This window comes from Orcinus orca, chromosome 13, assembly GCF_937001465.1.
Source record: "Orcinus orca chromosome 13, mOrcOrc1.1, whole genome shotgun sequence".
In the NCBI taxonomy this organism is placed as follows: Eukaryota; Metazoa; Chordata; class Mammalia; order Artiodactyla; family Delphinidae; genus Orcinus; species Orcinus orca.
In genome coordinates, this window is record NC_064571.1 from 31,548,167 (window position 1) to 31,570,783 (window position 22,617).

At 44.1% G+C, this 22,617-nt stretch overlaps 1 protein-coding gene across 2 annotated transcripts in view; it reads left to right on the plus strand.

Annotated features, from left to right (window-relative positions):
- The window catches only part of PAIP2B (poly(A) binding protein interacting protein 2B), a 44,889-nt gene extending 22,894 nt beyond the window's left edge, over positions 1-21,995 (plus strand). For both annotated transcript variants that reach the window (XM_004277049.4, XM_033400451.2), the window contains exons 2-4: positions 11,763-11,911; positions 15,183-15,359; positions 16,336-21,995. In XM_004277049.4, the coding sequence (XP_004277097.1) occupies positions 11,774-11,911; positions 15,183-15,359; positions 16,336-16,392 (372 nt within the window). In that variant the 5' untranslated portion in view covers positions 11,763-11,773 and the 3' untranslated portion in view covers positions 16,393-21,995. The remainder of the gene's footprint in view (positions 1-11,762; positions 11,912-15,182; positions 15,360-16,335) is intronic.
- The last annotated feature ends 622 nt before the right edge of the window (positions 21,996-22,617 follow it).

Below are 22,617 nucleotides of genomic sequence, written 5' to 3' on the forward strand. Positions count from 1 at the left end.
AGGGACTCGCCGAAGAAGCCCGTGTTGTCTGCTCATAATTCCATCAGGTTCGGCCACTCAGCCATCAAGATTCCTCCACTGGGGCGCAAATTTACCCTCCTGCATTCACCACCTGAGCAGGTAGTCAAGGTTAGGAAGCCATCCAGATGGCTAGGTACCATCCAGTCACCTTCCACTTCCTTGCCCAAAGGAGAGTAAGGTGAAGGTCCAAGAAGAACCCCGAAGAGGCATGGCAAAGATGGAGGATCACCCAGAGACCGAAGGAGAGGACGATTGGAAGAGGGGCCACCGTAACAATGGGGATCTACCATTGACATCTAGGCCCCAGGAGACCAGTGGAGTCCTCACTTCCCTCAAGTGCGATCCTGAGCCTCTGGACCTCCTTCCCGAGCACCCAGAAGACAACTTGAGTGAGAATGCCCAGATGTCTCCAGTGAACTTCTCCTCAGAAAGCCATGTCATCTGCTCAGATGGAGATCCTGGAAATGTCCTGCCTCCTTGGAAGCCTGAATCCCATGCCATAGTGTTCTTTGCCCCAACCACATGCTGCTCCCTGCTGCTGGAGAGGCCAACAAAAGAAGTGCTGGGTGAAGACCACCGGCCCAACTCACCAGGCTCACTGATGTCTGGGAAGGAGCTGCAGTGTGAAAAATCTTCAGACGTCCCATCAAGAAGCTCCCCTTCCCTGGTATCTACCAGCAGTAGGCCCTGCAAGTGGAAGATTCCCCTGCCGCTTTTTCTGCTGCTGCTGGGGCTGAGGTCGCCCCCGCCAGGGCTGAGGTCGCCCCTACCACTGACAAGGGATCAAGGTGAGTGACCCCCTCCTCCTAAGCTTCCGTGCTTAGCTCTTGCCGAAAACCCAGGCACCTTGGAGAAGAACACTGAGTGTCAGTGGAACAATATCCTGAATAATATAAGGAAGGTCCAGCCACCGTCCCATGAAAAGGAACCCCCAACACCCAGTTTTGTAGATTCTACCCCTTCTCTATTACTAAGCTACTCCTCGTCCAGTCCCTACCATCAATCCCCCTGTTTTAACTGGGCAGCCCATGACTTCTCTGGCAATCCCTTCCACCAGCATGGTCACGGCATCTAGAAGTTTGACCTTCCAGCCTACTATAGATCCTGATGTCACTGACATGGACACTACTGCCCCTTCCCAAGCTGTCATTTTTAGGTCTCTCCCAGGTTTCAGGGTGGAGCAGAGGCACCCTGCAGGGGTACCAGTGTCCATCACCCGACCTGTGCCGATGGTCCCCTGCGCCACCTCAATTTTTAACCATCCCTTTGGCCCCCAAGCCAACCCTCAGCCCATATTTGGGACCTCTATGGGCAGCAGAGAGCCTCTCTCCCTGGTGCTCCTGTTTTCCCCAGCCCCCCATTTACGGCTTCGGCTCCTGTTTTCCCCAGCCCCTCATTTATGGCTTCGGCCGTTATCGGTGCTTCAGCAGGCAGCACCTCTGACACCGAAACTATGGACACCACACCTCCTTCTTAGGCTGTCATTTTCCAGTCTGCCCCTGTCTCCAGGTAGAACCAATACACATTTCACACGGCTGTTCCTGTTGCGGAGAACACACCACCCAGTGGTAGCAATGCCTCAGCCCATGCCTTGACTCATTTACCTGCAGCATCGGCCAACAGACAGACCAACACGTCAAGCTTCTCTTGGACCCAGGTCTCCCGTCTCAGGCCACATTTGGGGCCAACGATGGGCAGAGGCCTAACGATTATTTTCTATTGGGAAACCCAGTAAACCCAGCACAAGATAAAGTCCTAACCTCTCCCGCAGCCCAGCCACTGCGAGTCAGCATCATGCAGTCAGCTTTGCCAGCTTCCCTATTCGCCACCACCAGCAGCACGCAGCCGGCCTTTGGCGACAACCCAGGCATTCTCCCCAGGGCTGTATCCATTACTACTGGCTTTGGAGTTGCCACCAGGATGCCCAGTACTGGGGACAGTAGCTCGCTCTTTGCCGATACCACACCGGGCGTACTGTTCATGGGACCTGCAGCCCCTACAGCTGGTGGGAGGCTTGGAGTCAGTGTGTCAGCCCCAGGGCTCGCTCATTCAGAGGCATCCAGACCACTTAACTTTGGGGCAGGACTAAGTGGGGCACCCAGCACTGCTTCTGTTCCTACTTTGGGCCAGACAACCTGCGATCTACCTGACCACAGCAAGGCCGCTGCAGTAGGAGGGACAGGCACCATCCCAGCATTTGGGAGCATACCTGATTCCACCTTAAATCCAAATACCTGGGGCCTACCTTGGCTGAATACAGGTGGTATGGTGATGGCAGGGGATAACACCATCCGCACGACTGGAGGCCACTTTCCATCACTGCACCCAGGGCCCATCTGGATGTAGAAAACCTACATTTAAAAGTTCCATCCCCAAGGAGAAGAAATCTGTCAAGGGACGTGTCAGTTTCCACCTTCCATCAGAGCACACCACATCTGCTGGAGTTGCAAGCGTGGGTACCACCCGTGGGTTTCAACACACTTCTAGTTCTACCTTATTTCCAAATACAAGGGGCCCACCTGCCCACAGTCCAGGTGGTGGTCGTATAGGAGGGCACAGCATCATGCCCATGATTGGAGGGCCTGGTATTCCCGCTTACAACTGGGGCCCACCTGGCCAATACACAGGTGGTGCGGGTGGAGGGAACAACATCTCACGGGTGCCCGGAGGCCCTGTGTATTAACTGCCATCAGACTTGGAACCCATCTGTGCAGAGAACGGGGGGCCATGGGGGACAGCACCACACCTGCTGTGACTGCATACACTTCTGGTGCCTCATTCATACAAAGCACCTGCCCCCCCCCCAGCCAAAACCCAGGTGGCGCCATGGGGGATAGCACCATCCATATTTAGAGAGGAACCTCTACTCTCGGAACACTGGGGTCCCCAAGTCAGGACACCCCTCTGACTTAGACGAGCCAGCATTGTGTTTGGAGGCTCCTGGTCAGGGCAGCTGTGCCTGTGCTCATAGGAGTCTGGCAGCCTCATAACCTGCCCAGGGCTTCATAGGAGCCATCAGCTAATTCCTTTCTTCTGTGAAGAAACTCAACAAATGAAGAGCAGATCTTATTCTGCAAACTGTGTAACCATGAATGGACTTTGCCTCACTGGAAAGCGGCTCAGCCCCTTTAGGTGAAACTTAACCTCTTCCTACAGCAAGCCAGAGGACCACACCTCAGGGGTGTGCGTGTGTGTGCGTGCGCGCGTGTGTGTATGTGTGTGTGTGTGTGTGTGTGTGTTGGAGGGTGAGGAGCATATGAGCCTACTTCAGAACTACACCAGACTTGAGAAGTTCCAGTTAGGAGAATGGAAGAGAGCTGCCTGTATCATCCACTGTGCCATCCCTGTGGTTTGACTGTTAACTTGGCCACCCAAGCTCCCAGCCAGTTTTCCCTAGACTTGGAACTGGCAGGATGCCCACTGCTGTTTTCAGATGCTTTCTCTCCCCTATGCATTTGCCCCAATGGGCCCTTCTCTTTCCCAGCTTTATGTACATATGTATATATATGTCAATAAAATCTTGTTCGTATTAATCTGCTTCTGTTCATGTGTCTTTACTCACTGACTCAGCTGTAGAGGAAGAACTGACATATGTGAATGTTGATGTGTGAGCCAGACTTAAGGCCCCCAAATTTTGTGTCCCAGTGACTGGGATGTGGAATTAGGCACACGTTATGGCTGCATGTGCTGAGTCCTGAAATCTGTTCTCAGTGTAACGAGTGACAATCAGGAGGAACTAAGGTCCAGAGGAGGGAGAGATGGGGTGACTCACCCTGCCTTCTCTATATGTCTCTCTGTCCCCTCACCACTCCGACCACACTGGAGGCTAGATAATCCCTGATGTGTGATAAGGAACCACACTTTAAGATTTTAGTTTTTGAAAATGTTTACATGTCTTTCGGGGCATCTTTTTATTCAGTTGAGACTTAGGCTATCTTCATACATTCCCACTCCACCCAGAGAGGATGGATTTGGCATCCAGGTTCATGTGTCTGGAGAAACAAAGGAAGAGTTCATACCTGCTCTGTAATTATTGAAAATTTAAGTTTACCTCAAATTTACCATGCTGCTTAAAATAGCAGAAAAGATCCTCTTTAATAACTGGCTTGGCTCTGAGCTAAACCGCTGAAATATCAAATCACAAGAGTTATAATTGTGCCCAGTTCTGGCTGACCCTAGAGTTCTGCTGGGCCTCCACTAGGTTTAATAATGGCAAAATTCCTGAGTCTATGCAGCCTATCTTCCAGTTGGAGGGGAGAACAGAAACCCATGTAAATTATCTAGTAGGTTAGCCAGTAATAAATGCTATGGAGATTAAGCAGTATATGGTGGGTTGAGATTGTGGGCAGAGGGAAGCAAGGCTTTCAACTTAAACGGTAGACAGGATAAGTCTTACTGGGAAGGTGGAATTTGAACAGTCTAGAGGGAGGCAGATGAGTCAGACATCTGAGGGAAAAGCATTCCAGATCATGGGAATAAACTCTGCAAGGCCCAGAGGAAGGATGCCAGTGTCCTCAGGGAAGAGTTAGTAAATAATGTGGCTGGAATAGAGTCAGCAAGTGGGAAGCAGGGAAGGAGGAAAGGAGGACAGAGAAGATGTGTGTTGAATTCCCTGCATCACCATTTATTGATCGTGTGATCACAAACAGTTAATTCAACCTTGAAGTGTTTCAGTGAACTCAGTGCTTTTGCTATGGCCTATTTACCTCTCAAGAGTTTTGGAAGGATAAAATAAGGTAGGGAAGTATCCCTTCCTACCTTCCGATGGCCTAGACTATCAGTTATTCCTTCCTTCTCCTTTATTTGTAGCCTCTCTGTCTCTACTAGACTCTTTCTGTGAACATTTAAACATTTTCTAGACTGTCCAGTCTTTAAAGTTTCCAGGGACCTCTCACCACTCCAGTTCCTGTTCATTCCTATTCCTTTCCTTGGCAGCTGGCCTCCTTGAGAGAGTATCTAATACTTCCTGTCCCTGCAATTCATACCTCATCCATTTGACTTTCTCCCTCATTTCTCTTTATGGATACTGCTTTCATTAAGGTCATCAGAGACCTCCATGGTCCTAAATTCTATGGACACTCTTCAGCCTTCCTTTTGACCTTGCATCAGCCTTCAACACACCTGCCTTACTGGGTGTGTCAGTCCCCTGTGTAACAGATTACCACAAACTGGTGGCTTAAAACAACATAAATTTATTCTCTTGCAGTTCTGGAGCCCAGAAGTCAAAAACCAAGGTGTTGGGAGGGCTGGGCTGTCTCTCTGGAGGCTGTCGGGGAGAATCTGTTCTTTGCCTCTTTAACTTCTGGTGCCTATAGGCATTCCTTGGCTTGTGGCCACATCACTCCAATCTCTGCCTCCCTGGTCATACTGCCACCTTCTCTCTGTCTCAAATCTCCCTCTGCTTTTCTCTTATAAGGACACATCATTGGATTTAGGGCTTACTGGGATAATCCAGAATGATCTACGTATCTCAAGGTCCTTAATTTAGTTGCATCCGCAAAGACCCCTATTCTAAACAATGTAGCCTTCACAGGTTCTAGGGATTAGGATATGAACATATCTTTTGGGGAGCTACCATTCAACTCACTACACGGGGGTTCTGTCCTCCCTTGATTTCTGTGATGGCACACTCTTCTGGTTTCCTTCTCTGTCTCCTTTTCTATACTATCTCCTCCTATAACTGACTTTTTAAAATATTCACACTTGTCAGGTCTGGGTCCTGGACCCTCTTCTCATCTCACTTTGCCCTTTTTCCCTAGGCAATATCTTCTAGTCCCATGACTTCTGTTATCATTTATGTAAGCAACGAGTCCAGATTTCTATATTTAGCCATACCTCACCTACTGATGCATATAAACAACCTACCTGTGTCACCATTTGAGTGTTTCAGAGGCATTACACATTTAATGTGTCCAAAATAGAACTCATCACCCTTTAGACCTCGACTCCCCATCACCACCCAAGAAAAATTTGCCCTTCCCACAGAGTTCCTTAGCTCAGTGGGTAACATTACCACCCACCCAGTTGCTTGTGCCGAAGTTATCCTTGATGTTTCCCTCACCCTGTCTCCCCACATCCAGTTCCTCACCAGAACAACCTAAAATAGTTTTGGAATCTACCTACTCTCTTCTTACTGCCATTATTTTAGTCCAAGTAGCTACCTCTTTTTTTTTTTTTTTTTTTTTTCATCTGGTTTAGTGCATTAGCTGCCTTACTGGTCTCCCATTATCCACTCTCAGTCTCTCCAATCCATTTTCCATGTGGCAGCCTGAGTGATCTCAAAATATGAATTGAGTCGTCACTATGCTACTGAGAACACTCTTTAATGTCTTTCATTGCTTTTAGGGATGATATCCAAAATCCTTCATGTAGCCTCTGATGTCCTGTATGATCTGGCCCCATCTGCCTCTGCAACCTCATCTCTCTTCCTTGGCAATTCTCCCCCCTGGTTCTCCTTTGACCTTCCAACTATATACATACCTACCTGCTTGTAGTTCCTGAAAGTCCCCTCCTGCCTCTGAGTCTTTGCATATGCTTTACCCTCTCCTCCCTATTGCTAGCTAACTTAAGTTCTTCAGGTATCAGTCTAAATGTTGCTTGTTCAGGGAAACCTTTCCGAACCATCCCCCACTCCTGGACTAGATTGGGTCTTCCTGTTGTCTTCTCATACTCGCTTTTACTTCTCCTTTTAATTTAATAGTAATTATTCTTAATTATTTGCTTGTCTCCCGAGCGAGTGTAAATACCAACAGGAAAAGGACTGTGTCCCCTGTCAAAGCAGCAGTCAAGCACAGTGCCAAGGGTAGATAGGCACACAGATATTAGTGAGTGAGTGCATCTAATTACCTGAGCTGCTAAGAAGTAACTGGGAAAAGACAAAACCTGAATCTAGTGGCAGCATGTTTGAAGTAAAATGTAAAATTGTTGTCCATAATGTTTAATTTTTATTAACCAGTATTAACCAGACTGAATGAAGTTAACAAAACTGTAGGAAACAGAATAGTAGAGACCAGTTTTTATATCAGCTACTCAATTGACTTTTTCCCAGCAATTGAGTCAGAAGTTCCAAGTGTTCTTGACAGTCAGACTGTTATCCTGGGCACGATCTAGGTTTATACCTTCTGAAAAAATCTCATTTAGGTTTAAAAAAACAGTTTTTTGTGTGAGCATGTTGTATCTGAAATTTGTGGTTTTTCAAAGTGTTGAACTGATGAAGTATGTATTCTAGAAATATCCTAGATATATTAAAAGCCCTGACGTTCTTCGTGGCTGAGAGCCAAGGCCTCTGTTTCAAGCCAGATATCTTAAACACAAACCCTTGACCATGGTAAAGTGCTAAATCAAATGCTTGGCAGGAGCTTCGCACTCCTGTTTTGACTATGAACAGGGCTACATGCTTTCCCATCTTCAGCCAAATGACAATCGTTATTTTCCATTTTCAGCATGTTTGTCGTGTCTATAAGAGGGAAAGTGAGATAGAGGGGGAAGAAGTTTCAAGTAGTTCTTAGATTTCATAATGCAGTATAGACACAGACCAGACACCAACTCCTTTATGTACTGCTGAGGTCTAATGCTTGAAGAACTTCTCAAGTAATGACCTGCTTCAGACTGCACATTTGACTTCTTGATAGATAATTGGAAAGATGTGGCAACTGGTGGTCTGTGTGGCAGAGATAGTTGTCAGTGTTCATTGAATACCTGTGTTAGTTATTTATTACTATATAACAACTTACCCCAAAGATTAGCAGGTTAAAACAACAAACATTTATTATCTCACAGTTCCTGTGGGTCAGGAATCTGGGAACAGCTTAGCTGGGTGCCTCTATCTCCGAGTATCTCATGAAGTTACAGTCAAGCTGTCAACTGGAATGGCTCTCTCATCTGAGGGCTTGACTCGGGAAAGATGAACTTCTAAATTCAATCACATGGTTGTTATAAGATCGAATTCCTTTTCACATGCGCCTCTCTGTAGTGTAGCTGACAACGTAGCAGCTATTCTGATTTGTGATCTGCTTATGTAACCAAGCATTTCCCCCCATCTCTGGACGCTTTGGGGGTATTTTCTTTGTCTCCACTACACTAGAATTTCACAAGGATATGCTTTGGTGTGGGAGGATCAAGTGAAATAATGAACATAAAAAGTCAAAATAAGCTGATTAGAGAAACACTGTGCTGTTGGAGGGCATGCATGATGGATGGTGAGCTGGAGAGGGGCTGGAAACAGAGAATGTTAACATGCAACTTCGGAAGCAGGAAAGTCAGGGAAGTTACAGGCAATGGTGGTATCTTACCTGGTGTCTTCCTCAAGTTGGAAGGCATTCCCCAAGTGTCTTACCTAGGAGTTACCATTCTCCAGCAAAATCTCCCCATTCCCACCCCACTTCTAAAGTCGAGGGGCACATTAAGCACCAATTCACTGTCACCCAGAAGGCCCACAAACCAGTGTTGTTATTGAACTAACCCAGCAGCCCAGTTTGCTTAACCCCTGAACCAGTACCTTCTTTGGTCTTACTTTAGCACTGTCTGGGTGGTTTTTTAAAAGTGAGGTTGGACAGATGATGTGCCTTAAGTTACAGCATAGATATGAAAGTACTTTATAAATTGTTAAAACACTGCACAAATTAAGTTGTTGGATTGCTGCTATTTAGAGAAACCAAACTTCCCAATTGTGTGGAGAACACAGGTGGAATGGTATAAAATACGAATCAATACTGTATAACCGACTGTGGAGAGAACCACTTTCCTAGTACTGACAGTCTCATATCTCAGTGCTTTCAGCTTCTCTAAAGTGTTTGTGTTAAATTGGATAATCCCCATGTTGAGTTTGTGGTAATTTTCCATTCCCTTTCTCATGAAGGTGTATCCTGCAGTTTGTTCTCTGTGCTCTGCCTTGCTCTTGAATTAGCAGGGTTATTCTGTTCTTTCTTCCTCTGTCTTCCCTTTTTCCTTATGGTCATGTGCACTCAGGATTTATTTTTTGGGCAAAGGCAGATGTTTTAGAAAACTGAACTCTGATTCTCTGTGGGTGATTTCCGTAATGTGGGGAAAAATCAGTGTTGGTGGTAAACAACTGCCAAGTGAATCTTTGAAAATACTATATACTGAATGTAATATGCTACCCAGCAAGGTTCAAGACCTTTAAGAGTCTCTGATTTGGGACTTCCCTGGTGGCGCAGTGGTTAAGAATCCACCTGCCAATGCAGGGTACACAGGTTTGGTCCCTGGTCTGGGAAGATTCCACATGCTGCAGAGCCACTAAGCCCGTGCGCCACAACTACTGAGCCCACACGCCACAACTACTGAAGCCCGCGTGCCCTAGAGCCCACATGCTGTAACTACTGAGCCCACGCGCCACAACTACTGAAGCCCGCACTCTCTAGGGCCTGCGTGCCGCAACTACTGAGCCTGCATGCTGCAACTACTGAAGCTGGTGCACCTAGAGCCCGTGCTCTGCAACAAGAGAAGCCACTGCAATGAGAAGCCCACGCACCACAAAGAAGAGTAACCCCCCCTGCAGCAACTAGAGAAAGCCCATGCACGGCAACGAAGACCCAACGCAGCCAAAAAGGAAAAAAAGGTCTCTGACTAGGAATACTTACTTATGCAGTTGCCCTGGCATTTAGAGCAGACTTAATTCTATCATTGTTATGCTGCAAATGGAAGTGGTGAAAGTCAAGAGCTGGTTTCCTCCCTTTTATAGCCTTATGGAATTATTATTCTGGAGCAGTATTTGGAATAATCATTGATTTCGTTTGTCTCTATCTGAAATATGTTAAACTGATATATTTCATACTAGGTGCCCTATTTAAACCAACAGTGAATTAAATGGGTTCTGTCTTAAATTCTTTTTGAGCTATCACTGAGTTGTTTTTCCATCTAGTCTTATTACTCTTCACAATTCTACTTTGTCTTTTAAGAAGATGAGATTTTCTAATGTTCATAACAGGTTAGAAAATTGCAAAAATTTTAAAGGGGAGTAAGCAGTAATTTTTTTTAGTGTACCCAGAAGCAGAGAAGGACTTTTTCATGAGTGTTGCCAAGATAGAAATGAGTGAGGAAATAATTTGTTAAAACTTAAAAATGCCCCAGGGTTGGTTGGGAGGGGATTGAGTTGAGACTGGAAGGAGACAGGCTGGAAAGGGAAAGTTGCCTAAACACCATGATCCACAGTAGATATGGAGTTCCTAATGCTGAGGTAGGTTACAAAATACAGAAACCTACATCTTGTGTTTCATGAGTTTATAATTGGAAAGAGAAAAATTAAACATATGAAACAGAACAATTAAGTAGTATTAACACCATGCTCATTACATACAAGAGCTTAGGGGAGGTGGTATAGAGTGAGTAAAGACTGCAGTGGTTTTTAAAGAGTCGTTAAGATTTAAATAAAGTACAGAAAAAAGAAATATTTCAGATGATAGTGAACACATCAAAATGGATTTGGAAGCCAAAGTAAACAATTTTTTAAAATATGTACGCATTTGAAAAGCCATAGACAGACACTCACACAAATTGCAGACAAAAATTAAAGCCAGTAAAAACTGCCACCAAAAAATTAATCGAAAAATAATTTTTATTTATAAATTAGTTTATGAGAAATAAAAATTATGACAAATGTAATAAAAATTCTTACAAAAGTTAAGGTAACGATATATATACCCTGAGAGAAAAATGGGTGAAGTACTTTAGCAGAAAAATTACAATATAAGAAATATAAATGGCTAGTAAGCTTATCTCAAAATACTTAGCCTCAGTAAAAATCAAAGAAATGTAAATGTAAACAATAACTTGCGAGTTTTCTTGTATGAAATTGGCAATAGTTTAAAAAATAATAATACTCATGAGTGCAGAGAAACAGCATTTACATAATACCAGTGGGAATTTAAATTCTTATGGCAGCATGGCAATAGATCAAGAGCCTTAAAAAAAACAAACCTTCTTTCCTATACAGCAGTTCTATTTCTAGGAGTTATCCTAAGGAAATCATTAGAAAAAATGAACACAAGAAGTTCATCCAACCTTTATAATACAGAAATACAGGATATACACCAAACGACAGTGTGGCTGTATTAACATAGAAATAAGAAAAAGAAAATGATGGCGCATCATGCTGTTACTGTACGAATGGATCCTTGGAGAATGGTTGTGTGTATATGTACACACGTAGGGGAGGTCAGGAAGCTTATATCCACCACATTGTTAAACATTTTTAACTCTGGATGGTTAGACGACTGGTGACCTTAACTTTTCTCCTTTTTGCTTTTCAATACAATTAACATGTATTATTTTTGAAATATGTTTTAAAGAAAAACACATCTTAAGAATCAGAATAAGGGGCAGTTGTTTACAGTGTTTATTAAGAATGCATTTTCTCTACCTAGTTAAATGTTAATAAGGAAGCTGTGTGATCTTGGTTACATTCTAGAACCTACAGAAATTTGGCTTGAAAAAATACTCCCCACCCTCGGCTCCCAACCCACTTGCCTAGAAAGGCTAACTGAGCCTAGATGTTTTTTTCTTTTAACTCTTAAAGCGTCGTACATCTGTATAGTTGGTAAGAGGATATGGCTAGTTTTGTAACAGTTATAGACTAGCAGTTTCTATTCATCTATAGTTAATAACTTTGATTTAGAACTTCAAAAGCATCTGGAAGAATCTTTTCATTTCCTTGATCCTTTTATCCTTTTTATCCTTTTTTTTGCTTTTTAGATCATTTTATCCTTTCTTTTGCTCCTGTTTAGGTTCTATCATAATGAATGGATCCAGTGTGGCGAATACTTCACCCAATATAAAATCCAAAGAGGACCAAGGGTTAAATGGGCATGATGAGAAGGAAAACCCATTTGCAGAGTACATGTGGATGGAGAATGAAGAGGATTTCAACAGGCAGGTAAAGAAGTGAAAGGCTAATGAGATGTGTAATTCAACAGCTATAGTATTTTACCGTCAGTCTGTTACAAGAGAAATGGGTTCATTGGCTTTAGAACAACTTGAAAATATGTAGAAGCCTGGTCTGGGCTGACCAAGAAGCAACTTCAGCTGCTGAGACCAGATTGAAGATACTTTGGAGGATGATATTGAAATGTTTCTACCATGCTAATTAAAAGAGGATCAAATACCGTGGTGTTCTGGTGTAGACTTCTGGGAAACAGCAGCTGTGTGCAGACAGGCCAGCTTGGCATGCCACACATAGGAACTCAGAGACTGGCAGAATGCAGTTCTGAGATAGGGAGTGTATTAGGTGGGGGAAGGCTAGACTGCTTCCACAAAGATCCAGCAGTAATTCATGGTCTTATATCTCTGTGGCGTTAACAGCCCAAGGTAAGCATTCCAGGTAGACAGGTGACTCTTCAACTACACGGTGCCCTCCATGATGTTGCTCTGCCACGCCCAGGGCATTTTATCAGATGCAGGATAACTGGAAGTCAAGCCACAAGGAAAGGCAGAGAGCCAAATGTCAAAGCAAAGATCTCTTTTTAACCAAGTGATGCCAAAATGCTCACATCCCTTCTGGGGACATGACATGATTAATAGTTACATGGCCATATCCAGCATGAGAGACAGGAAATGTGATTTTAACTGAATAGCCTGGTGCTTTGGGGAGAAGGAAACAAGTTTAGGGGGGCAGCCAGGAGTTACCACCCCATGTGGCCCATTGTGGTATGATCTGTGTGAATAGTACATAGACCATGCTTCCTGTCACACCTCTGGGCCCAGGTAACTATTTTTGTGGGTTGTGCCTGTGAATAAGGGTAGATTTAATACCAGGGAGCATGTTGTTATGCTCTTGGGGAGAGGAAGGGCACATCTTGAGCAGTCATGTTAAATCTTGTAGCTTGGAAATATTTTCTAGTTGTTATTTTAAGTACTTGATATTTAAAAAAAGAAAAGTGTGGCTAATTGTAATGTTGAAATAGTATGTTTAAGTCTTGCTACCAGTGACTTTTCCTTTGAATTCATGAGGTTAACTGTATTGGCTGGCTTGGGTGATTATTTTTGCTTGACCGGCCCTCTGGTGGTGGCTCAAGTGAACTGTGAATCTGTTACCAGGCTTCCTGCAGGAAAGTCATGGCCAAACAAGAAGCGGGAAGCCTGTTAAAATCACACTTAATCTCCAGAGTGAAGCATACTCTTTATTAAGAGTTAACAGTGTCTGCAAAAAAGTGTAAAATATCCTAGCTATATATTGCTTTAGATTAAGACAGTCTTTAAGAAACATGCAGTTGGGGACTTCCTAGTGGTACAGTGGTTACTAATCCGCCTGCCATTGCAAGGGACACAGGTTTGAGCCCCGGTCTGGGAAGATCCCTCATGCTGCAGAGCAGCTAAGCCTGTCTGCCACAACTACTGAACCTGCGCTCTAGAGCCCGTGAGCCACAACTACTGAAGCCCGTGTACCTAGAGTCCATGCTCCACAACAAGAGCCACCGCAATGAGAAGCCCGCACTTCACAATGAAGAGTAGCCCCACTCACCTCAACTAGAGAAAGCCCGTGCGCAGCAACGAAAACCCAACTCAGCCAAAAATAAAATATATATATATATATGGAATTTAAGAAAAAAAATGTCATGAAGACGCTAGGGGTAAGACAGGAATAAAGACACAGACCTACTGGAGAACGGACTTGAGGATATGGGGAGGGGGAAGGGTGAGCTGTGACAAAGCGAGCGAGAGAGAGAGAGAGAGAGAGAGAGAGAGAGATGGACAGATGGACATATATACCCTACCAAACGTAAGGTAGATAGCTAGTGGGAAGCAGCCGCATAGCATAGGGAGATCAGCTCAGTGCTTTGTGACCACCTCGAGGGGTGGGCTAGGGAGGGTGGGAGGGAGGGAGATGCAAGAGGGAAGAGATATGGGAACATATGTATATGTATAACTGATTCACTTTGTTATAAAGCAGAAACTAACACACCATTGTAAAGCAATTATACCCCAATAAAGATGTTTTAAAAATGTATATATATATAAATTAATTAATTTTAAAAAAGAAATATGCAGTTGTGTAAATACTCATATTATTTCTTCTTGTTTTGAAAGTATACTACATTGATTTCTATTGCTATGCAAAAAAGTGTTCTTTATATCTTTCTAAGGTTATGAAAGTATTTTTTCTCATGTAGGGGCCTCAGTACCAGAAAAGTGGGCCAGAAGCTGGGAGTTGGTTTTGATTTAATCTCCACTATCCAGGTAGTGGTCTAGTTACATAGTTCCTGTACCCTTTTCATATCTGAAAGATGGGGAATTTAAGAAGAATCGCTTCTCAACAAGATTGAGAAAAGAATTTCAAGCTTTAAAATGATTTTCTGTAAGTGCCATATGAGTGGAAAATATCTGTATCACATATTAGAAGATCTGTGAATACCTGGAATTTCTGCTATTTTGACTATTTCCTCAGCCTTATTTTTGATGGAATTTGGTTGAAAAATTAAAAATTATATTTTCTCTAGCCTGTCATTAGAAGCATCATAATTCTTAGTAGATCTCATACAAGATCATTCTTTTTTTTAATTAATTAATATTTATTTTTGGCTGCGTTGGGTCTTCGTTGCTGCGCGTGGGCTTTCTCTAGTTGGCGGTGAGCGGGGGCTACTCTTCGTTGCGGTGTGCGGGCTTCTCACTGTGGTGGCTTCCCTTGTTGCAGAGCATGGGCTCTGGGCACACGGACTTCAATAATGGTGGCCCACTTAGTAGTTGTGGCTTAGTAGTTGTGGCGCACGGGCTTAGTTGCTCCGTGGCATGTGGGATCTTCCCGGACCAGGGCTCGAACCTGTGACACCTGAATTGGCAGGTGGATTCTAAACCACTGTGCCACCAGGGAAGTCCACAAGATCATTCTTTTTTTTTTGCGGTACGCGGGCCTCTCACTGTTGCGGCCTCTCCCGTTGCGGAGCACAGGCTCCGGACGCGCAGGCTCAGCGGCCATGGCTCACGGGCCCAGCCGCTCCACGGCATGTAGGATCTTCCCGGACCGGGACACGAACCCATGTCCCCTGCATCAGCAGGCGGACTCTCAACCACTGCGCCACCAGGGAAGCCCCCCCACAAGATCATTCTTAACTGCATAGTAACAACCTCTGAAAGAAAGAGGTAGAGAAAAAACTGGAAGGTGTGAGTCCCACTGGGACAGTACGTCTGAGCTCTTCCCCTTTGCTTGCTAGGTGGAAGAGGAGCTGCAGGAGCAAGAATTCTTGGACCGCTGCTTCCAGGAGATGCTGGATGAGGAAGACCAGGACTGGTTTATTCCATCGCGAGACCTGCCTCAGGCCATGGGACAGTTGCAACAACAGTTAAATGGACTGTCAGTCAGTGATGGTCATGATTCTGAAGATATTTTGGTAAGAGCATATGTAGTTCCACATGTGACATAGTGAAAAGAATGTAGGATTTAGAGTCACAGACTCTCTTTTTGGCCCTACAACCTTGGGCAAGCCCTGGAGCCCTCTGAGCCGCTGATTCTTCACTCATCACCTGGGCATTAATAAGGGGGTGCGTTGAAGATGCACTGCACCTCTTAAAGCACTGTGCAAATGTGATGGTTGCAGCATCACCAACTTTCATTTTCTCCCATGGGCTTTTCAAAGCAGAACTGGGAATAAGGATAAAAATTTGAACATGGAAGAGGTTTGGTTTCAAATTATCATTTGCTGCTGTCCTTTTCTTTTGCTATCCCTCAAATCTGTATTTATAATTTTGAATGATGCTGTTATAAAAATTGCCTGTTCACTTTGGAAGGAATATACTCTTAAGAGACCATCTTCCACTTATAATTAGAAGCCCAGATAAATTAATTCCTTGCATTCCATGTTGGCCTAATGTCAGAATTCTGTAAGTGATATTGTTCTCACACAACTCACTTTCTGAATGATTGTGCCCTGCAGTTTGATGAGGTTTTAGATATTCACAAGAGAGTAGATAACCAGAGAGTACAGAAAGATGAAAAAAAAAAAAAATAGGGATTGTGGTAACCAAACTACTTTGATGGAGTACTCTGATTTTCATCAAGTTAAGGTACTAATAAATTGAAAAAGTATTTTTGGAGTCAAATTTAAATGAAATTTAAATGAAAGCATCATGAAGGAAACAGGAGTCTAAAGTAGGAAGGAGAAAATGAGGTTAGCAGGGCTTAGTACATCAGAACATTGAGAGCAGCCCAGCAAGAAACAACTCAACAACAGCTTGAGTTGCAAGGAATTCTATTTTTTCTCTCCTTGAGGCTGAGAGGAAGGTACTGGTAATAACGGAAGCAAGGAGAAAATACGTTTTAAAGTACAGCTTGCCTTGGCATTTATTATCTCTTGGTTCTTATTTCAGAGCAAAAGTAACCTGAACCCGGATGCCAAGGAATTTATTCCAGGAGTGAAGTACTGAGCTGACAGAAAGCTTTGAGGAGAACTTGGACGTCCCCACATCTGGGGACGACGCTGCACAAAAAGGCGGAGCTGAAGAGGGGGGCGGGACGGGCAAGGGGTGCACAGCGGGGAAAGGGGACAGTGGTTTAACTCGACACTGTGATTGGAGTCACTAATGTGCTCAGTCTTTCTCTACAAGCCTCTGAGTATTTCTCTTTTGTTCTACTGACTTTCATTTGGAGCAATTTCCTATTATTATTAGCTTTTTGATTTAGGGAAATTGCAATTCCCGCCCCCCCCCCATCAGGAATGTTCTGCTGTATGTGTTTAAACAAAATAAGCTGACCAAGAAAATCTGGGTGTTTAAGAATGCCCTTCCCGCTCTGCTGTATACTTACCAAGGGCAGTGAACACCTGGAGCACTACTTACTCAGTCTGTTAAGCTGGATGGGAAGAGGGATGAGTGGAAGAAGCAGGTATTGTAAACCAGAATGCACAGCTCTGTGATCCCTGGGAGTTTCCTGTGATGAGCTGGGATTACCAGTGGCCTGCTGAGCCCATGTCTCCCTGCCTGAACCCCATTCAAGGAAACACAGGCTTAAAGTACTGGAAACCAACAGGAGCAACTTTCATCAGCCATCTGGTTGATGAAAGTTGTAAAGCAGGAGAGGACTGGGATGGTGATTGTCACCTGAGCCGTTCAGTTACTACTACTGTTGGCCTACTCTTAAGCCTCTGTTTACAGCTACCATCAGACTCAAAATTTACAAGGTAAAAGAGCACTAGAGTGGATTTGCCATTTCGTCTCATGGTGTCTAGTCCCCTGTCTCCCCTCCACCCCAACCCTACTCTGTTTTTGAGAAAAGGTAATGTTACCAAAGGTGTATGAGAGGCATGCGGTGCTGGCCATCAGCGTCAGCCTGGAGAAGTCATCCTTGAATCCTCTTAGTTATGTCTTAAATTTATTTTGACAGTTTTTTTCCAGCCCCATGAGGACTTGGTCCACCTGGTACCTTACTTTCCTTAGAAAGGTTTGTGCACTTTCACAAGTCAATGTATTTTTCAGGACACTAGCAAGAAGCTCAGTTCACAGTTTGGATGCTTCTTCCCACCTTACAGAATTATGCAGAAGAACTCCAAAAAAGCCTAGGAGAGCGAGTCCTGTTTGACCCTGTGACTGTGTGACCCACCAGGACAGTTGCGGCAGTTATAAAATTTTGCTGTTCCCCCATACCCAGGTTTTTGAGTTTTCTAGGTTGGACTTTCTGGGTGTGTTCCTTTCCTGCCCACAAGTCACAGGGGTTTTTGTTGTCGTTGATACTCATAAGGAACTAAACTTGGCCCAGGAGCTGCCTTTGTGTGCTAGAGAAGTCGGTGGGAGAGTCAGGTCTAAAAGAGAGCATGTCCAGTCCTGGCCGTTCTCCCAGGACGGGCAAGGACTTGCAGGGGCCTGAGGAGGACAGTGGCTTCTGTATGACTGCCACTGTCTTGTGTGATAGGCCTGTCAGGAAAACATCATGTAACTTGAAATAAAGTCTGTGTAAATTCAGTATGTGGATGTGGGACAGAGGTTGGAAGGAACGGACTAGGGTTTGGAAAATTTAAGAATTTCTCCTTTTTCTTATGAGGTCCCTTGTTGACTTTTTTGAACAGCCACAGGTTTATGTCAGATTGAAAATATGAACCCACATCTTTTCCTTGTTTGAGTCTTTAGGATGGCATCATTTGAAAAATGCCCTTCCTTGTTAGGTCACATGTCATAGGAGAGTAGTTTAGGGAGCTCGTATTGTCAGATGTGCTCATGAATTCCCAAAGTCTCTAACTCGGGAGAATGGAACTCTTAACTCGTTTTCAGGCAGGGCTACGAATAAAGAAATGTCTCAATTCCAGCTTCAGCTTTCAGCTGGAATTGTTGCCTCTAATAAGGACAGGACCTAGGAAGTGTGGAAATAGAGGTCTCTTTCTTCCAGGCCGCTTTTCCTCCTTCAATCTGCATTAACTTGTCCAAGCTCAGAATTCTGAAGGCTGCTGGAAATGTGTTGGTATTGCAGAAAGAGCCATTGTCTAGATCGTGGTGTCTCCATCACAAAGAGCACCATGGATTCTTGTGTGGCTCCTGGTCTGGGAAGTCCTACAGGGATCCAGATCGAGCCGTTTCTTCATCCTGAAGCAGGCTTGCCCTTCTGACACCAGGATAGGCTAAGGTATTAGGTGTAGTTCAAAGGGCTTGTTTTCCCATCTGCTGTGGGGTTTCATCTAGGATGTCAGCGTGGTTGCACAAGGCATATTTGGTCAGGACTAAGAAAGCTTCCTTCCAGCCAAGCAGTGGAACCTGAGGGCTGGCCATTCCAGTCCCACTCAGACAGTGCGCTGACTCAAGATCAGGAAGCAGCTAGCAGTGTGACCCCCTTCTTAATGTGTAGGTTTGTGCTTCCAGCGGTTCCTCTTGCAGCGTGACCTTTTTCTCCATCTATTTTATGTTGTGAGGTGGGAGCACAATTGTCACCCAGACCACAGGCCCAGCTATAGTCAGAGTTTGCCAACTCCTTAACAGGAAATGCGTGTGGGTCTTATTGGATCTTCACTGGGGAAAGGCTGGGAACCTCTATCTCAGACTTTTCCTCGTAGGAGAGGTTCTGGGTGCAAGCCAAACTAGACACCTTTACCTTTTGAGGATGAGGCTGGTATTATAAGTGATGATTTTGATATTGAACTTAAGCCACTACTCTAAGTTTTTTTAATTGGCAACTAGAAGTTTAAGTATAGAAACAGAATATGTATTTTCAACAATTGCCAATTCTGGCTGGTCCCAGTGTTAGTTTATTAGTGACTGATTTTGTGATTATTGGACTCTAAAACCCCAAAATGAAAATGATTTTATCTCCTGCTCTTCGAGGGGTAAAAAACAAAAGAAATACCTTTTATTTTCTCCTGCCCTTTAAACAGCAGAAAACTTGATAGATACAGCCTAGGCCTGAGCACCTGCACCTTTGGGTCTTTGGAGCAGTTTCTGACTGCGGCAGTTGACTTTCGGGGATCACATAAGGTCAAACCCAAAAAGATTGCAAGGAAAAGGCTGGACCTTTGCAGCACCTTTAGTTTCCAAAGTCAAAACAGCTGGGGTCCCTTTAATTAAGGTTACAATGCTAATTATAACTTTAAAATGTTTTTAGAGGTAATCAGCATTTTTCAAATTGTGGATTGCTATAATGTCAAAGTTCTGGCTTGATTTTGAAGATGCTGGGAAGTAAGGAGGTGAGTCAAACACTCTGACTTCAGAGTAGAAATTAATATATGTCGGGAAAGTTGTGTGAAGAAGTAGCCAAAGGAAACAGCTTGACTGAATCTTCTTGCGTTGGTGCTGCTGCAAAGCCCATGTATAAACATCAGGAGCCCAGGAATCTACACTCCTGAGAAGGGAGGGGGCAAGTGTTCTTCAATAAGGGTCCTGGCATCACGGGTTAATAATGTTGCTTGGTTAGGTTATGCTGATGTATGGGTTCAGGCAGAGACCTGACAAATTTGACCAAGATTTGGAGACGTGCACCTTTTGGGAAAGACTGTGTATTCCTAGCTACTCTCCTCCGGGATAAATGTAGACCTCGTTAGTTTGGGAAGTTGATGGAGAGAACAGGAGGGTTGACTGGGATCTGGTGAGCATCAGGAACCTTGGTCTCCTCCTACCTCTGCCCACGGTTACCCATGTGAATCGTTTCCCCTCTCAGAGATCATTAGTTCTCCTGGTCCCTGGGTAGTACGCAGAGTACTTTTCTGCAGCCATTGCTCTGCTGCCTTGTGAATTTCATCACAATTTTGTAAGGTTTTTTTTTCCCCATTTGTTTTTAATCTTCTGTCTTTATTTCTCCCATCTTGAATCTGCAATTAGTGACAAAGGACAGGGGAATAGGAGGCTGACCCAAGGAAACACTCAAGTTTCCTGCTTGTTACTTGGTCTCTGCCCTCACTGCCCAGCCCCCCACTGCTGTCCCCAGTCGAGATTTTAGGGGGGGTCATACAAATAGGACAGCTGAGTACACTGATCTCTATGGGGCGTTAGCCAAGTGATTCACCACCCTACCCCCAGGGGACAGAAGAGAAATCTACAAAGGGACAGATGCACCATCTTTATTTTAAAAGAAAAAGCCCCTTTAGATTTTGTTACTAGGAGTCTCATTTGTGAGGTCTGCTGAGTTTTCTTCCCCAATCCTACCTTCTTACTGGCTACCTTTTAATATTATAAATAGTAAAGAAACATTCTAGGCTATGTACTATAAAAGAGTACAATGTTTTCACTCTGTAACTCAACACTAATTGATAATCCTGTACTGTTGATTGTGAGCCTTCAGAAATGTTTAATGCTTGACGGGTGGTTTGCGAGACAGGGACTTTTTTTTTTAAACAACTTTATTGAGGCATATTTTACATAACATAAAATTCACCCATTTCAAGTGTACAATTCAGTGATTTTAGTAACTTTCCTCAGTGGCACAGCTATACAGTTCTCAGTTTTAGAACATTTTCATCCCCCTCAATAAGATCCTTCATGCCTATTTACATAATACCTGTTCCTAGCTCTAGGGAATCACCAATCTTTCTGTCGCTATAAATTTGCCTTTTCTGGACATCATCTCAATGAAATCACACAAAATGTGGTCTCTTGTATCTGGCTTTTTTCATTTACATATATTTTCGAGGTTCACCCATGACATAACTTGTGTTAGTAGTTTGTTCCTTTTTTATTGCTAAATAATATTCCATCGATGGATATATGTTTCGTCAGCAGGGGGTCTTTTAAACATGGATTTCAACCTCCTGTGGTCTAAATGGAACCCTGAGAACATAGGGATCCTGACGGGGCTGCTGCGCATGTCAAAGGGACGGCCTATCAGAACCAGCTTCGTCATCAGAAGCTCCGCGAGGATCCTGACCTGCTGCAGAAACTTTTATAATTTTGCAACTTCCTTTTTACATGAAACTTCTGTGCTGTCTACACATCGGGCTTCTGAAGCGTCTGATAATTAGCTTAATATGTTAATGAGCATGTGTTTGAGTGGACAAGAAAGTGAAACCATCAACACTGTGTTGAATATTTTTTCCTCCCCGACAAAATGGAGGAATCTCTGAACTTGCTCAATAGCGTCGTCTCCATTACAAAGCGGAACATGTGTTAAAGATCGTGCTGCCTTTGTTAGACCGATTTGGAAGGAAAGAGGCCAGCCAACAGAGGCCGTCAGGAGGAGAAAGGGAGTGGACTTTGCGGTACATCCCAGCGGGTCTGTGCACGGCCCACGCATCTGCTGTTGTGGACGGTGAAGCGCCGAGCGTGCCAGGGCAGCTTACCACCTCCAGCAGGCCCAGGCCTGGACTTTGGACCTTTATCCCTATTTCTCAAGTGTTTTAAAAGCTGTTTTTGTTCCTTTTTTTTTCCCTAAATACACATCACATGGTAGTTATTAATACTTTGGGGGAGGGGCAGGGCTTTAAAATTGAAGAAAATACTTTTCATAAAAATATCAAAAATGGAAAAAAAGTTACTTTTTTAAAAATTTGCTATACAAACCAAATGGCAGCTGTTGAAAATCTCATTAAAATGAGAATAAAATGCATTTGCTGGCAGTGGTACCCTTTTTCCTACAGTTGGGTCATTATATCATATTACAAGGGGGCATATGCATGGTATGTGTTTGATTTTGTCTCAACATGGATCACAGTTTTAGTTGCCCAATTTTCCATTCTAAATGGTGTTAGAAAGTAGTACAAGCATTGTGTTGGAAGTCACAGACCTGAGTGAATCCCACCTCCACCACTTTGTGCCTTTGGCCTGAACCTGTTTATTCGTAAAGGTGTGACACCTTCCTCCTGGGGGCTATTGTGAAAATTAGACCAAATTTAATTTCAAAATACTGCCTGGCATATGATAGGCACTTAATACATGGTAGTGATAGTGGCAATAATGTGTGTGGCTTTGAACAGAGGCGGTAACAGGAAATCCTTGGGTTTGAAGGTCAATTGGATAGCTGATATTTTCCTGTTCCTGGGGAAAACTGCCTCATCTAGAAAACAAGTAAAGGGCTTCTGTATCTGCCTTTCAACTACTGAACAAGTTTGAGAACCTGCTAGGTACCAAGCATTGTCCTGGGTACCAGGGCTGCTGGAGTTAACAAGCAGACATCATCCTTGCTCTTGTGGAGGTTAGTCTGGTAACTCTTACTCGGTTTACACCTAGCTTGAATCTCCCAATGAT